This window comes from Coloeus monedula, assembly GCF_965178545.1.
Source record: "Coloeus monedula genome assembly, chromosome: 14".
NCBI lineage: Eukaryota > Metazoa > Chordata > Aves > Passeriformes > Corvidae > Coloeus > Coloeus monedula.
The window spans coordinates 19,452,235-19,469,293 of record NC_138794.1 but is presented as its reverse complement, the minus strand read 5'-3'; the positions used below and the strand labels follow the sequence as shown (position 1 = coordinate 19,469,293).

Here is a 17,059-nt window from a genome sequence, read left to right as displayed (position 1 = left end):
CCTCTCCATCCCCGCTCCATCCCCGCCCCATTCCCTCTCCGTTCCCGCTCCGTTCCTGCTCCATCCCCGCTCCGTTCCCGCTCCATCCCCGCCCGTTCCCGCTCCATCCCCGCCCCGTTCCCGCTCCGTTCCCGCCCCGTTCCCGCCCCGTTCCCACTCCATTCCCGCTCCATCCCAACTCCATTCCCTCTCCATCCCCGCCCCGTTCCCTCTCCGTTCCCGCTCCGTTCCCTCTCCATCCCCGCTCCATCCCAACTCCATCCCCGCCCCGTTCCCTCTCCGTTCCCTCTCCGTTCCCGCTCCATCCCCGCCCCGTTCCCGCTCCGTTCCCGCTCCGTTCCCGCCCCGTTCCCACTCCGTTCCCTCTCCATTCCCCGCTCCATCCCAGCTCCACTCCCTCTCCATCCCCGCCCCGTTCCCTCTCCATCCCCGCTCCGTTCCCGCTCCATTCCCTCCCCGTTCCCGCCCCGTTCCCGCTGCATTCCCTCTCCCGGTGCCTTTAATTCCCGTTTCCCGGGCAGGCCCGGCCCCTCCGGTGACACAGCAGCGCCGCGCGGGGCCGGGCGGGAGGAGCGCGGGGAGGCTGCGGCCGGAGCGGGGCCGGGCCGGGCCCTCCGCCGCTCATGGCCCTGCCCGGGGCCCGCTCCGCCCGCCCGGAGCCCGGGGAGCGCCCGGCCCTGAGCCCGCAGCGCCGCCGGTGCGTCCCTGGGGAGGGAACGGGGAAGGGATGAGGGAATGGGGCACGGGGAGAGGCTCCGGTGAGTCCCCGGGGGTGCGGGACCGGGAATGGGGACACGGGGAGAGGCTCCGGTGAGTCCCCGGGAGTGCGGGACCGGGAATGGGGACACGGGGAGAGGCTCCGGCCGCCCGGAGCCCGGGGACAGCCCGGCCCGGAGCCCGCCGCGCCGCCGGTGCGTCCCGGGGGTCCCGGAGAGGGGACAAGGGGAGAGGGGATGAGGGGATGCGGGAACCGGGGATGGAGAATGCAGGCAGCGGGAATCGGGCATGGAGGCTCCGGGGATGGAGAATGCGGGGATGGAGGATTCAGGGACCGGGAACGGAGGATCCGGGCTCCGAAGGATGCGGGGATAAAGGGTCGGGAATGGAGGATGAAGGCTCCGGGATGAAGGATGAGAGCGGCGGGGACGGACGGAGGGGGATGCGGGGAGCGGGGACAGGGGATGGAGAATTCGGGAGTGGAGAGTGCGGGGAGCGGGGATGGAGGATGAGAGCGGCGGGGACGGAGAATGAGGGAACCGGGGCTGGAGGCTCCAGGGAGCGGGGCTGGAGGATTCGGGAACCGGGGAGGGAGGACGCGGGGACCGGAGCTGAGGGATGCCGGTACCGGGGCTGGAGGGTTCGGGGAGCGGGGATGGAGGATGGAGGCTCCCGGGATGGAGGATTCGGGGAGCCCCGGAGGACGTGGGGACCAGGGCTGAGGGATGGCGGTACCGGGGCTGAGGGATGGCGGTACCGGGGCTGGAGGACGCCGGTGGCGGGAATGGGAGATACCGGTACCGGGAATGGGGGATGCCAGTACCGGGAATGGAGGATGCCAGTAGGGGAATGGGGGATACCGGTACGGGAATGGGGCTACCGGTACCGGGGCTGAGGGATGGCGGTGCCGGGGCTGGAGGACGCCGGTGGCGGGAATGGGGGATACCGGTACCGGGGCTGAGGCATGGCGATGCCGGGGCTGGAGGATGTCGGTGGTAGGGCTGAGGGATGGCGGTACCGGGAATGGGGGATACCGGTACCGGGAATGGGGGATGCCAGTAGGGGAATGGGGGATACCGGTACTGGGAATGGGGGATATCGGTGCCGGGAATGGGGGATACCGGTACCGGGAATGGGGGATACCGGTACCGGGAATGGGGGATTCCAATACCGGGGCTGAGAGGTGCCGGTACTGGGAATGGAGAATGCCGGTACCGGGGAGGGAAACGCGGCCCTACCGAGCCCCCCCTCCCCGTGCGCACCCCCCTCTCCGCTCCCCCCTCGCCGTTCCCGTTCCCGGGGGGCACTCGGGGGCCGGGGCGGAGCCGGGCTCGGAGCTCTCCGGGCGGAGGCTGCCGGTGGGAAGGGCCCCGGGAGGGGGCGGAGGCTCCCGGTGCCCCCCCCCGTGCCGGTCCCCGGGGCCGCGTGTGCCCCTTCCCCCCCCCCGCGGGCTGTCACCGCCGCGAACGTGTCACCCCCCGCCACAGCCACCGGAGGAGAGCGGCCCCGGCGTCGGCGGAAAAGCCCTGAGGGAGGAGGGAGACGGCGGCGAGGAGGAGGAGGAGGAGGGGGAGGAAGCGAGGGAAGGAGCCGGGGGAAAAACAGGACAAGGAAGAGCTTGGAGCGGAGCCCAGGAGCGGCTGGAGCGCGCCGGTGAGGCCCGGAGCTCTCCCCGTGTCCCCCCGGGTGTCCCCCCGGGTGTCCCCCTGGGTGTCCCTCGGGGTGTCCCTGTGTCCCCCTGTCCATCCCTCCGGCCCCGGGAGGCCCCAGCGTTCCCTGGGGGTTCTGGGGGAGGCCAAAGAGGGGGTGCAGTGACATTCCCGGCTCCATCCTGTCCCCCCACCTCGACCTGGCGGGGGGTCCTGAGGGGGTACCTGGCGTTTGTCCTCATTCCGGGGACACCGCGACACGGCGGGGGGGGGGGGGGGGGGGGCGGGGAGGAGCGGCCAGAGCCCCTTCCCGAGGATTTTCCCGGCCCTTTCCCATTTCCCTGCCCTTGTCCCTCTGTCCCCGCAGGAAGGGACCCCCCCCGCGCCTCCCAGGACAGCCGGACACCCCCGCTGACCACCCGCCGGACCTGCGGCCCCGCCGCGAGGAGCAGCGGCCCCTCCTGGGGGGCACCGAGCCGCGCGTCGCCTTCCCGCTGGAATTCCGCCTGGCGGGAAATCCCGAGCCTCTCCTCCTCCTCCTCCTCCTCCTCATCCTCATCCTCCTCGCGGCGGTGTCACCCCGAGGCCACCAGCCCAGCCACCCCCCTCCCGCATGGTGCACCCGGCCGGCGCCTCCCGCTTCCCCCAGGAGCGCCCCGATCCCACCGGGAAGCGCGAGCGCGTCGCTGGAATTCTCCGGGGAGCCGCGGTAGCGTTAAGATGGTGAGAGCTGCCCGGGCCGGGCCGGGCGGGGAGCAGCAGGATGGACACCGGGCCGGCCATCCCGGGAGCCTAGGGAAGGATGGACTCGCGGAGCCGCCGGGATGCGCAGCGCACGGAGCGGCCCCGCGGCGGCGGCGGCGGCGGCCGTAGCGAGGGCGAGCGGGAGCGCATCCGCGGCCGCATGAGGATGGTGATCGGGCAGCTCGAGGGCATCCTGCACGAGCTCAAGGAGGTGGCCAAGGAGCTCCGCGAGGTGCGAGAATTCCCGGGATAAGGGCGAGGTGGGGGGGAAAGAAAAAAAATGCGGGGAGAGGGACCCCGGTAACGTTGTCGGTGGGATGTTCCTGAGGCGGATTTGCATCAAAAAAGAGGGAATTTGGGCTTGGTTGGAGAGATGGTGAGGTAGGAAAAGCCGAGGGATAACGGCGAGGAGAAAAGGGAGGGATGTGTCCTCATTCCAGAGGCAATTTTCCTCATTCCCGGGCCGGGATGGGGAGGCAGAGCCAGCTCAGCACTCGCAGCCTCAGGAGGGATCTCCCTGAGCTGGATTTTCCCTGAAACAAGGAGGGAAAGAGGCGATGTCAGATTTCCCCCTTCTCGTGAGCCAAATTTTCCCCTTTATTGATCCCAATTTCCCCTTTATTGATCCCAATTTCCACCTTTTTTGATCCCGATTTCCACCTTTTTTGATCCCAATTTCCACCTTTTTTGATCCCGATTTCCCCCTTTTTTTGAGCCAAATTTTCCCCTTTATTGATCCTAATTTCCCCTTTTATTGATCCCAACTTCTCTTTTTTTATCCCAATTTCCCCTTTTATTGATCCCAATTTCCCCTTTTTTATCCCAATTTCCCCTTTCATTGATCCCAATTTCCCCTTTTTCCATCCCAATTTCCACCTTTTATTGATCCCAATTTCCCCACTTTTCATCCCAATTTCCCCCTTATTTGATCCCAATTTCCCCCTTTTTCCATCCCAATTATCACTTTTTATTGACCCCAATTCCCCCCTTTTTATATCCGAATTTGCCCCTTTCTTGATCCCAATTTCCACCTCTCTTAATCCCAATTTCCCCCTATTTTTTATCCCAATTTCCACCTTTTATTGATCCCAATTTCCCCTCTTTTCATCCCAATTTCTCCCTTCTTCGATCCCTATTTCCCCCTTTTTTATCCCAATTTCCACCTTTTACTGAGACCAATTTCCCCCTTTTTCCATCCCAATTTCCCCCTTTTATTGACCCCAATTTCCCCTTTTCTATCCAAATTCCCCCTTTTTTCCCCCATCCCAATTTCCACCTTTTATTGACCCCAATTTCCCCCTTTTCTATCCAAATTTTCCCATTTTTTGATCCCAATTTCCCATTTTATTGACCCCAATTTCCCCCTTTTTTGATCCCAATTTTCCCCTCTTTTGATCCCAATTTCCCCCTTTCTTAATCCCAATTTCCCCCTTTTTCCATCCCAATTTCCCCCTTTTTCTATCCGAATTTTCCCCTTTATTGATCCCAATTTCCCCCTTTTTTCACCCCCGTTTTCCCCCTTTTTTATCCGAATTCCCCCCCTTTTTCATCCCAATTTTCCCCTTCTTTGATCCCAATTTCCCCCTTTTTCCATTCCAGTTATCACTTTTTTATTGACCCCAATTTCCCCCTTTTTTGATCCCAATTTTCCCCTCTTTTGATCCCAATTTCCCCCTTTCTTAATCCCAATTTCCCCCTTTTTCCATTCCAATTATCACTTTATATTGACCCCAATTTCCCCCTTTTTCTATCCGAATTTTCCCCTTCTTTGATCCCAATTTCCCCCTTTTTCCATCCCAATTTCCGTTTTTTATTGACCCCAATATCCCCCTTTTTCTATCCGAATTTTCCCCTTCTTTGATCCCAATTTCCCCTCTTTTCATCCCAATTTTCCCCTTTTTTCTATCTGAATTTCCCCCTTTTTTGATCCCAATTTTCCCCTTCTTCAATCCCAATCTCCCCCTTTTTTCATCCCAAAATTTATCCAAAACATCCCAAAATTCCGGTTCCCGACCTAAATCTCACCAGTCTCACCAGGATAACCCAAGATTCCAACATCCAGAGCTTCACTTTTTCCCAAAACCCCACAGGATTTGAGCTTTGGGAATTCACGGGATGGGTTTGGGGCGGAAAAGATCAAATTCCACAGGCAGGGAAACCTTCCACCATCCCAGGGTGCTCCTGGAAGTTGGGACATTGGGGTGTCCCCATGGAATCTTTGGGGTGTCCATCCCTGTGTCCATCTCTGCTCAGGGCCACCTGAGTGTCCTGGAAGTTGTGACATTGGGGTGTCCCCATGGAATCTTTGGGATGTCCCTGGGTGGTGGCTCTGAGCAGAGCTGGGATCATGGATTGGGGTCACCTCAGGGCCACCAGAGTGTCCTGGGGTTGTGACATTGGGGTGTCCCCATGGAATCTTTGGGGTGTCCATCCCTGTGTCCATCTCTGCTCAGGGCCACCTGAATGTCCTGGAAGTTCTGGTTTTGTGGTGTCCCCATGGAATCTTTGGGATGTCCCTTGCTGGTGGCTCCAAGCTGAGGTGGAATCATGGACTGGGATCCCTTCAGGGCCATCAAAGGGTCCCGGAAGTTGTGGCATTGGAGTGTCCCCATGGAATCTTTGGGATGTCCCTGGCCGGTGGCTCTGAGCAGAGCTGGGATCATGGATTGGGGTCACCTCAGGGCCACCAGAGTGTCCTGGAAGTTGTGACATTGGGGTGTCCCCATGGAATCTTTGGGATGCCCATCCCAGTGTCCATCTCTGCTCAAGGCCACCAGAGTGTCCTGGGTTTGTGACATTGAGGTGTCCCCATGGAGCCACCATGGAATCTCTGGGATGTCCCTTGCTGGTGGCTCCAAGCCCACGTGGGATCATGGATTGGGGTCTCCTCAGGGTCACCAAAGGGTCCCAGAAGTTGTGACATTGGGGTGTCTTCATGGAATCTTTGGGATGTCCATCCCAGTGTCCATCTCTGCTCAAGGCCACCTGAGTGTCCTGGGTTTGTGACATTGGGGTGTCCCCATGGAATCTTTGGGATGTCCATCCCAGTGTCCATCTCTGCTCAAGGCCACCTGAGTGTCCTGGGTTTGTGACATTGAGGTGTCCCCATGGAATCTTTGGGATGTCCATCCCTGTGTCCATCTCCCATCAGGGCCACCAGAGTGTCCTGGAAGTTGTGACATTGAGGTATCTCCATGGAATCTTTGGGATGTCCATCCCTGTGTCCATCTCTGCTCAGGGCCACCAAAGGGTCCTGGAAGTTGTGACATTGGGGTGTCCCCATGGAATCTCTGGGGTGTCCATCCCAGTATCCATCTCTGGTCAGGGCCACCAGAGTGTCCTGGAAGTTGTGACATTGGGGTATCTCCATGGAATCTTTGGGATGTCCATCCCTGTGTCCATCTCCCATCAGGGCCACCAAAGGGTCCTGGAAGTTGTGACATTGGGGTGTCCCCATGGAATCTTTGGGATGTCCTTGGCTGGTGGCTCCAAGCCCACGTGGGATCATGGATTGGAGTCACCTCAGGACCACCAAAGTGTCCTGGGATTATGACACTGGGAGATCTCCACGGAATCTTTGGGATGTCCATCCCTGTGTCCATCTCCCATCAGGGCCACCAAAGGGTCCTCGAAGTTGTGACATTGGGATGTCCCCATGGAATCTTTGGGATGTCCATCCCTGTGTCCATCTCCCCTCAGGGCCACCAAAGTGTCCCAGCTCTGGTCACATCCCGCTTTTCCCGGTCTCTCTCTCTCCTTCCTTCCCATCCTTTTGTGTCCATGCTCATTCCCAGGTCCCCGAATGAAAAGGATCATTCCCAATCCTTAGATAGAAAAATCCCCAAATATCCATTCAAACCCTCCCCAAAAAAATTTCCCATGGGAAGGGATCCATCCCCTCTGGAACTGCTGGAATGGGATGCCCCAGGAGATCCCGAGGATCTTCCCATTCCTGTGGGATTCGTGTTGAGGTTGGAAATCGTCCATATTCCATGGTGGGAAAAACCCTAAATATGGGTTTAGCACCCCCGAAAAATTCCCATGGGAAGGGTTTATCCCACCTGGAATTGCTGGCATGGGATCAACGAGATCCCAGCACCCCAAGGGATTCCCTCCCGGCTTTTTCCCTGGAAAAATCCTGCCGGCGATCCCCGAGGAGAAGAAATTCCATAATAATGCCGAGATCAAGAGGGGATTAACTGGGAATACCTGAGAATGTTCTGGGATCGTTATCCCAAAAACAACGGCTTTGGGAGAGGGCTGGGAATTATTTAGGAGCAGGGTTTGGGGGGATTTGGGAGCAGTTTTGGGGGATTTTGGGAGCAGTTTTGGGGGGATTTTGGGATCTGGGTTGTGGGAATTTCGGGAATTGGTTTGGGGATTTGGGGAGCTGGGTTTTAGGGGATTTTGGCATCTGGTTTTGGAGGGATTTGGGGAGCTGGTTTGGGGGATTTTGGGATTTGTTTTGGGGGGATTTGGGGATTTGTTTGGGGGGATTTTATGAGCTATTTTTGGGGATTTTGGGGAGCTGGGTTTGGGGGATTTTAGGAGCTGGTTTGGGGGGATTTTGGGAGCTGGTTTTGCAGGATTTTAGGAGCTGGGTTTTGGGAACTTCGGGAATCGGTTGGGGGATTTAGGAGCTGGGTTTGGGGGGATTTTAGGATCTGGCTTTTGGGACTTTAGGAGCTATTTTTGGGGGGATTTGGGGAGCTGGGTTTTAGGGGATTTTGGGATTTGTTTTGGGGGGATTTTGGGATCTGGTTTTGGGGGATTTTGGGAGCTGCGTTTTGGGGATTTGGGGATTTGTTTTGGGGAGATTTTGGGATTTGTTTTGGGGGGATTTTGGGAGCTGGATTTTGGGAATTTCGGGAATTAGTTTGGGGATTTAGGAGCTGGGTTTTAGGGGATTTGGGGAATTATTTGGGGAGCATTTTGGCAGCTGGGTTTTTGGGGGATTTTGGGAGCTGGGTTTGGGGTGCAGCAGCTGAACCCCGGATCCTTGGAAGGATCATTTTCCGGGATCAGCTCCAGGAAGAGCAGCCCCTGCAGTCCCTGCTCCCGGCTGCCAGCCCCCGTTAATGATTTATCCCTCGTTAAACATTGTCCGGGAAGCAGGAAGGGAAGCGGGAAGGGCCCTGCCGGGAATTCCAGGCTGTGGGGGCGCTTTGGGGTGACTTTTTTCCAGGGATTGATGCTGGGAAAGACCTTTGGGATGATTTGGGAATAGGGCTGGGGAATCCCTGCCTGGATCCAGCCTGGAAAATCAGCTGGAAAACCCTGAATCCCTGGAAGGCTCCCAGGATGGGACACCTGGGATGGCGGGAGGTGTTCCTGCCCATGGGAATGGGACGGGATTTAGGAATGCCAACCCAAACGGGTCGGGAATTCCAGAGGAAAGCTTTGGATCCCGAAATGCGCTGCCGGACGTGCTTGGGAGGGGAGCAGCAGCCGAGGGATTGTGGGATGCATCCCCAAATCCCTGGGAGGACGAGAGGCTGGGCTCGGGATTGGGAAAACCAATGGAATGGGGGGGAACCCCCCAAGCAGGGCCGGGCTTGGATCTGCTTCCCGATCCTCTTCCCAAACCTGTGTGGGGATGGAGGGGCCATCAGATCCCAGCCCTTGGATCCCATCAGATCCCAAGCCTTGGATCCTGTCAGATCCCACCCTTGGATCCCATTGGATCCCATCCCTTGGATCCCATCCCTGGGATCCCATCCCTTGGATCCAGTCAGATCCCACCTTTGGATCCCGTCAGATCCCACCCTTGGATCCCATTAGATCCCAACCCTTGGATCCCATTAGATCCCAACCCTTGGATCCAGTCAGATCCCACCTTTGGATCCCGTCAGTTCCCATCCCTTGGATCCAGTCAGATCCCACCCTTGGATCCCATTGGATCTCATCCCTTGGATCCCATCAGATTCCACCCTTGGATCCCGTTAGATCCCAACCCTTAGATCCCGTTAGATCCCATCCCTTGGATCCCGTCAGATCCCACCTTTGGATCCCGTCAGATCCCACCCTTGGATCCCGTTAGATCCCAACCCTTGGATCCCGTTAGATCCCACCCTTGGATCCCATCAGATCCCACCCTTGGATCCAGTTAGATCCCAACCCTTGGATCCCGTTAGATCCCACCCTTGGATCCCGTCAGATCCCACCCTTGGATCCCATTAGATCCCAACCCTTGGACGCAGTCAGATCCCACCCTTGGATCCCATTAGATCCCAACCCTTGGATGCAGTCAGATCCCACCCTTGGATCCCGTTGGATCTCATCCCTTGGATCCCGTCAGATCCTAACCTTTGGATCCCATTAGATCCCGACCCTTGGATCCAGTCAGATCCCACCCTTGGATCCCATTAGATCCCAACCCTTGGATGCAGTCAGATCCCAACCCTTGGATCCCATTGGATCCCATCCCTTGGATCCCGTTGGATCCCAACCCTTGGATCCCATTGGATCCCATCCCTTGTATCCCGTCAGATCCCAACCTTTGGATCCAGTCAGATCCCAACCCTTGGATCCCATCGGATCCCCCCCATTCAATCCCAGCCCAAAATCTGGGATCTGCAGCCACCGATCCCAACCCTTGGCAGGGACCTCGGGCTCGGTCTGCAGCCAAAATGCCCAAGTCCCATAAAAACAAGGATGGGGCTCCAGCTGTCCCTGGAGCCGGGTGGGAACATTCCCAGTTTGGGACAGCCGGGATTTTATTGGGAAGCTCCTGGCTGGCACCAGGGACTCATCCCAAAGCTCCTCCCCTTGGAAATCCCCCCAATTCCCTGGGAATATCCCCAGGATCTCATCCCAAACCTCTTTCCCTGCTTGGGGGGGACAAATCCTCCCCGGTTTCCTGGGAATTCGTCCCCTCCAAGCAGGTGGGAGGGTTGGGATGAATCCTTGGGGATATTCCCGGGGAACTGGGGAGGGATTTTTCCCTCCCAAAGGTGGAAAAGCTCTGCCAGCCCTGGCGAGGGAGGAAAAGGGCAGGGGGGGAGCAAATCCCAAATCCTTCTTTCCGTGTAAATCCGCCCCAGGAGCCGAGTGTCACCAAGGGATTTAAGCCCCGGCTTAAAATAGGGAGTGATCCTAAAAATAGCCCCGAGTGACACTAATCCCGGGATGGGGACAGCCACGAGTGACACTAATCCCAGGATGGGGACAGGATCGGGATGGGGACAGCCACGAGTGACACCAATCCTGGCGTGGGGCCGGGATTGGGATGGGGCTGGGATTGGGATGGGGCCGGGATTGGGATGGGGCTGGGGTTAGGATGGGGACAGCCATGAGTGAAAGCAATCCTGGCATGGGGCTGGGATTGGGATGGGGCCGGGATTGGGATGGGGCCAGGATTGGCATGGGGCCGGGATTGGGATGGGGCTGGGATTGGGATGGGGCTGGGATTGGGAGGGGACAGCCACGAGTGACACCAATCCTGGCGTGGGGCTGGGGTTGGGATGGGGCTGGGATTGGGATGGGGCTGGGATTGGGACAGGGACAACCACAAGTGACACCAGTCCCAGAATGCGGCCTGGATTGGGATGGGGACAGGAATGGGATGGGGACAGGATTGGGATGGGGCCGGGATTGGGATGGGGACAGGATTGGGATGGGGACAGGATTGGGATTGGGACAGGATTGGGATGGAGACAGGATTGGGATGGGGACAGGATCAGGATGGGGCTGGGATCGGGATGGGGATGAATTGGGGTGGGGCCAGGATTGGGATGGGGCTGGGATTGGGATGGGGCCGGGATGGGGATGGAGACAGAATTGGGATGGGGACAGGATCGGGATGGGGACAGGATTGGGATGGGGCCGGGATTGGGATGGGGCTGGGATTGGGATGGGGCCGGGATTGGGTTGGGGCCGGGATTGGATTGGGGCCGTGACTGGGACAGGGACAGGACTGGGATGGGGACAGGATTGGGATGGGGACGGGACTGGGATGGGGACAGGATTGGGATGGGGACGGGACTGGGATGGGAACAGCCATGAGTGACACTAGTCCCAGCATGGGGACAGGATTGGGACTGGGACAGGATTGGGATGGGGATAGGATTGGGATGGGGATAGGATCAAGATGGGGCCGGGATTGGGATGGGGCCAGGATTGGGATGGGGCCGGGATTGGGATGGGGACAGGATCAGGATGGGGACAGCCATGAGTGACACCAATCCCGGAAAGGGGCTGGGATCGGGAAAGGGACAGGACTGGGATGGGGATGGCCATGAGTGTCACCAATCCCAGGATTGGGATGGGGACAGGAATGGGATGGGGACAGATGGGGCCGGGATTGGGATGGGGACAGGATCAGGATGGGGACAGGATTGGGATGGGGACAAGATCAGGATGGGGACAGGATTGGGATGGGGCTGGGATTGGGATGGGGCCAGGATCGGGATGGGGACGGGATTGGGATGGGGACAGGATTGGGATGGGGACAGATGGGGCTGGGATTGGGATGGGGACGGGATTGGGATGGGGACAGGTCTGGGATGGGGCTGGGATTAGGATGGAGACAGGATTGGGATGGGGCTGGGATTGGGATGGGGACAGGATTGGGATGGGGACAGGATTGGGATGGGGACAGGATTGGGATTGGGACAGGATCGGGATGGGGACAGCTGTGAGTGATATCGATCCCAGGATGGGGCCAGGATTGGGATTGGGATTTGGATTGGGATTGGGATGCCCTTCCCGCTGTCCCTGCTCCATCCTGATCCCTTTAGGGAGGCTGGGAAGGGACCTCAGGTGGCGGGGACAGGCTGGGACTGACATTCCCGGTGGGAACAGAGGGGATCCCATTCCAGCACAACCATTGGGTAACCGGGTATTCCCAAAGATTCCCGGCCTTCATCCCGATTCTTCCTTGTCCCAAAAACCAGGAGGTCACAGAATCCATTTTTTTACACTTTTCCTTGAGATTTCCCCTTTCTTATCCAAAAAAAAAAAAGAGGAAGAAATTAAAGGAAAAGAGATCTGGAAGGGAAAAGGGAATTTTCCTGATTTCCAGGCTTCCCTGTGGATGTTCCCAAGAAGCTTCAAAGCCAAAGGGCGAGGGACGGAGGGACCCCATTGTCCCTGGAAGTTTTGGGGGGGGGGGAGGGGGAACTGGGAAATCCCAGGGGAGGAGTTGGATCCATCCCCATCCATCAATCCATCCCTGATCCATCCATCCATCCCTCCCTCCATCCATCCATCCATCCCTCCCTCCATCCATCCCTCCATCCATCCATCCATCCATCCATCCATCCATCCATCCATCCCTCCATCCATCCATCCATCCATCCCTCCATCCCTCCATCCATCCATCCATCCATCCATCCATTCATCCATCCATCCATCCCTCCATCCATCCATCCCTCCATCCATCCATCCATCCATCCATCCATCCATCCATTCATCCATCCATCCATCCCTCCATCCATCCCTCCATCCATCCATCCATCCATCCATCCATCCATCCATCCCTCCATCCATCCATCCATCCCTCCATCCCTCCATCCATCCCTCCATCCATCCATCCATCCATCCCTCCATCCCTCCATCCATCCATCCATCCATCCATCCATCCATCCATCCATCCCTCCATCCCTCCATCCATCCATCCATCCCTCCATCCCTCCATCCATCCATCCATCCATCCCTCCATCCATCCATCCATCCATCCCTCCATCCATCCATCCCTCCATCCCTCCATCCATCCATCCATCCATCCCTCCATCCATCCCTCCATCCATCCATCCATCCATCCCTCCATCCGTCCATCCAACCCTCCATCCATCCATCCATCCATCCATCCATCCATCCATCCATCCATCCCTCCATCCATCCCTCCATCCCTCCATCCATCCCTGTCTCCTCAGGTCGTGGCTCAGATCGACCGCCTGACATCCGACTTCGCCCTGGACCTGGAGCCGGACGCTTGGACTCCGGCCACGGCCAGCAGCACGTCCAGCAGCGACCGCGGCGGCGCCAGCCTCGAGCTGGGCCCGCTGGACTTCGCCTCCTCCGACATCCTCTCGGACAGCTGGGAATTCTGCTCCTTCCTCGACGCCTCCACGCCCTCGGACCCCGGCGATTGTCCGGAGGCTCCGCGGCCGCTGCCGGCCCGCCTGATGAACGGGGGGGTCCCTTTGGCCAACGGCCCCCGCGGCGGCGGGGGGACCCCGGATTCCTCCAGCGAGGAATGCTTCGGCAGCGCCGCCCTTCCCAAAATGCCGGCGCCGCGGCCGCCGGGGACGCGGGAGCGCGTCCGCTTCAGCGACAAGGTGCTCTACCATGCCCTGTGCTGCGACGACGACGGCGACGCCGGCGACGCCGCGGCCGCTCCCGGCGCCGACGGTGCCGAGGATCCCGCCAGGAAGGGGCCTCGGGAGCAGCTCCCGAGGAATCCGGGCACGATCCCGATGCGGAGAAGCACGAGGAACAGCAGCACCCAGACCGTGGCCGATAAGAGCACGCAGACCTTGCTGCCGTACGTCCCGGCCAGGCAGAGAATTCCCAACAAAAACTGAGCCCGGATCCGGGTTTGGGATGGGTTCGGGGCGGGATGAGGGGTGGGCAAAATCCCTGGGAAAGGGGCTGGAAAATATAAATATAGATATAAATATAAATATATATTTCAATAAATCCGTACTCCTCATAGCAGCGGCACCGAATAGCCCGGTAATATCCCGATAATATCCCGACAATATCCCCGTATCCCGATCATTTTCCAGGCTCAGGGAATTTGAAGGAGATCAATAAATCATTAAAGATATGGATGTGGCAGGAGGGGCCGGCTGGCGCTTCCGGAGGATGGGAATGGGGCACAGATTGGGATGTGGGAATGTCGGAGCAGGTGGCAGGATGGGGAAGGGGGAATTTCCCTTGGCTGGGATGTTTTATCCCTGTTTGGGTTAGGAAAAATCAGTGGGATGGGATTTTTGGGGCACCGGGATATCCCTGGGATGGCACCGGAATGGCACTGAAATGTCATTCCCAACTCTGAGAGGGACAAGAAGGGGATCACCAAAACCACCCGGGAATGAGGAGCCGGCCTTGGGAACTCCTCGCCTCTCAATTCCCAACTTTCCCAGTGGGAATATCCCTGGCCCCGAGTCCGCATCCATCGGAAAATGCGGGAAAATCCTGCTTTTCCTGAGCTCCTGAATTCCCCTTTTCCGGGTCAAGGCACAAGAAACTCGGAAATCCCAGGGAAGGGATGGAGGGATGGATCTAAAGGGATCCAGCCGGGAAAATCCATCCAGGTGGCAGCAGAGCGCAGCCCCTGCACCTTGGTGGTGCTGATGCCAGCACATTCCTGGGATTGCTTTGCTCCCACTGGGAATGCTCAAGATGAAGGAACAACTCAGGGCTGTGGGATCCATCCCTCCATCCATCCATCCCTCCCTCCATCCATCCCTCCCTCCATCCATCCATCCCTCCATCCCTCCATCCCTCCATCCATCCCTCCCTCCCTCCATCCATCCCTCCCTCCATCCATCCATCCCTCCATCCCTCCATCCCTCCATCCATCCATCCATCCATCCATCCCTCCATCCCTCCATCCCTCCATCCATCCCTCCATCCCTCCATCCCTCCATCCATCCCTCCATCCATCCATCCCTCCATCCATCCCTCCATCCATCCCTCCATCCATCCATCCATCCATCCATCCATCCATCCATCCATCCATCCCTCCATCCATCCATCCATCCATCCATCCCTCCATCCATCCATCCATCCCTCCATCCCTCCATCCATCCCTCCATCCATCCATCCATCCATCCATCCATCCATCCATCCATCCCTCCATCCATCCCTCCATCCATCCATCCATCCATCCATCCATCCCTCCATCCATCCATCCATCCATCCATCCCTCCATCCCTCCATCCATCCCTCCATCCATCCATCCATCCCTCCATCCATCCATCCATCCATCCATCCATCCATCCATCCATCCATCCATCCATCCCTCCATCCCTCCATCCATCCATCCCTCCCTCCATCCCTCCATCCATCCCTCCATCCATCCCTCCATCCATCCATCCATCCATCCCTCCATCCATCCATCCCTCCATCCATCCCTCCATCCCTCCATCCCTCCATCCATCGATCCATCCATCCATCCATCCATCCATCCATCCATCCATCCATCCATCCATCCATCCCTCCATCCATCCATCCATCCCTCCATCCATCCCTCCCTCCCTCCCTCCCTCCCTCCATCCATCCATCCCTCCATCCATCCATCCATCCATCCATCCCATCTCCCCTCGTTTGGTTTTGATCCCGTTTTTGGGGAATATTTTGATCTTTCCGAGTTCTTCCCATTTTATACCTGGAGCCGTCGTTGGCTTTGCTCCTCTGGGGTGAAATGGGATCCTGATGGAACCTTCTCGACATGTTGGCCCCTGGATTTGGGAATTCCTCCTGCCCAGATGTTGGGATAGGATCCTCTCCAGATGTTGGGGTGGGAACCTTTTCCAAGCTCTGGATCATGGGATTTGTCCTGTCTGGATCTTGGGATCAGAACCTGCTCCAGATATTGGGCTCAGATCCTTGTCCACCCCCTGGATCTGGGAATTTCTCCTGCCCAGATGTTGGGATGGGATCCTTCTCCACATGTTGGGATCAGAACCTTCTGGAGCCTCTGGAAAATGGGATATGTCCTGTCCAGATCCTGGGATCAGAACCTTCCCCAGATGTTGGGGTCAGAACCTTCCGGAGCCCCTGGATCCGGGAATTTCCCCCCGCCCCCCGCCTCCACCCCGACACCGCCCTTGGAAAACTCAGCCCGGAACGCCGGCATTCACATCCATACAGGAAAAAAATCCATGGCATAACGACTTTTTTTGGGAATCCTTCCGTGCCCCCCGATCCTGACTGATCCCGACGCCCATCCCGCATTCCCAATCCCGGATATTCCCATTTTTGACAGTGCCGATTCCCTCTTCCCTCTTCCGCCACATTCCCGGGAATGCTCCGGATCCCGGGGGATCCCTCCCATCTCTGGGGACCCCAGGGAGCCACTCCCGGATTTTTTTTTGGGAATTTGGCTGTCTCTGAGCTGGATAAATTTGGCTCAGCCGCAGCTTTTCCAGCCTGGTACTATTTTTAGGGATTGTGGCCTGGATCCAATCCCGGCCTCTCCCAGGGAAACGTTCCCGCTGTTCCCGGCCTTTCCCTGCTTCCGGGAAAAACCAGGACGGGCAGGAAAAACGGGAGCAGCCCCCCAAAATTTGGGAATTCTCTTCCAGCTCCAGGGGTTCGGAAAGGCTCCGATCCCAGGATGGGAAAGTGGGAAGCGTGGGAACGATCCTGAATTTCCTTTGGAGGAAAATTGGGGGATGAAATTCCCGCTCTCCCGGCTGGAATTCCATCCCCCGGAGCTGGGAATTGTTCAAGGATTGAAGGAATTCCAGCTTCTCCTCGGAATTTTTCCCTCTCGACCACTGGGGACGTTGCCCTTGGAGATCCAGGATCCCAGGGAGGGGCTCAGGATCCCTGGATCAGGATCGGGATGGGAATTTGGGATCCCTGGATCCCAGGAAGCTCCTCAGGATCCCTGGATCAGCCTCAGGATGGGATTTTGGGATCTCCCAGTTCCTGGAAGCTGCTCAGGATCTCTGGATCGGGATCGGGGTGGGATTTTGGGATCCCTGGATCCCAGGATCAGCTCGGGATCCCTGGATCATTCACAGGGTGGGATTTTGGGATCCCAAATCCCAGGAAGGTCCCTGGGATCCCTGGATCAGCCTCAGGATGGGAATTTGGGATCCTCCAGCCCCACGGATGGAATTTTGGGATCCCAAATCCCAGGAAGCTCCTCGGGATCCCTGGATCGGCCTGAGGACAGAAAGTTGAGATCCCTGGATCCGGCTGGGGGTGGAATTTTGGGATCCCCCCAAATCCCGGGGATGGGATTTTGGGATCGCCCCAAATCCCTGGAA

General features: G+C 58.2%; 1 protein-coding gene across 1 annotated transcript; it reads left to right on the top strand.

Moving 5' to 3' along the window:
* Nucleotides 1–3,243: 3,243 nt before the first annotated feature.
* Nucleotides 3,244–13,636, top strand: INSYN1 (inhibitory synaptic factor 1; the record flags this gene model as incomplete). Its single annotated transcript, XM_082290964.1, has 2 exons — nt 3,244–3,342; nt 12,986–13,636. The coding sequence occupies exons 1-2, from the start codon at nt 3,271–3,273 to the stop codon at nt 13,634–13,636; spliced, it is 723 nt and encodes a 240-aa protein (XP_082147090.1). The 5' UTR covers nt 3,244–3,270.
* Between the last annotated feature and the right edge of the window lie 3,423 nt (nt 13,637–17,059).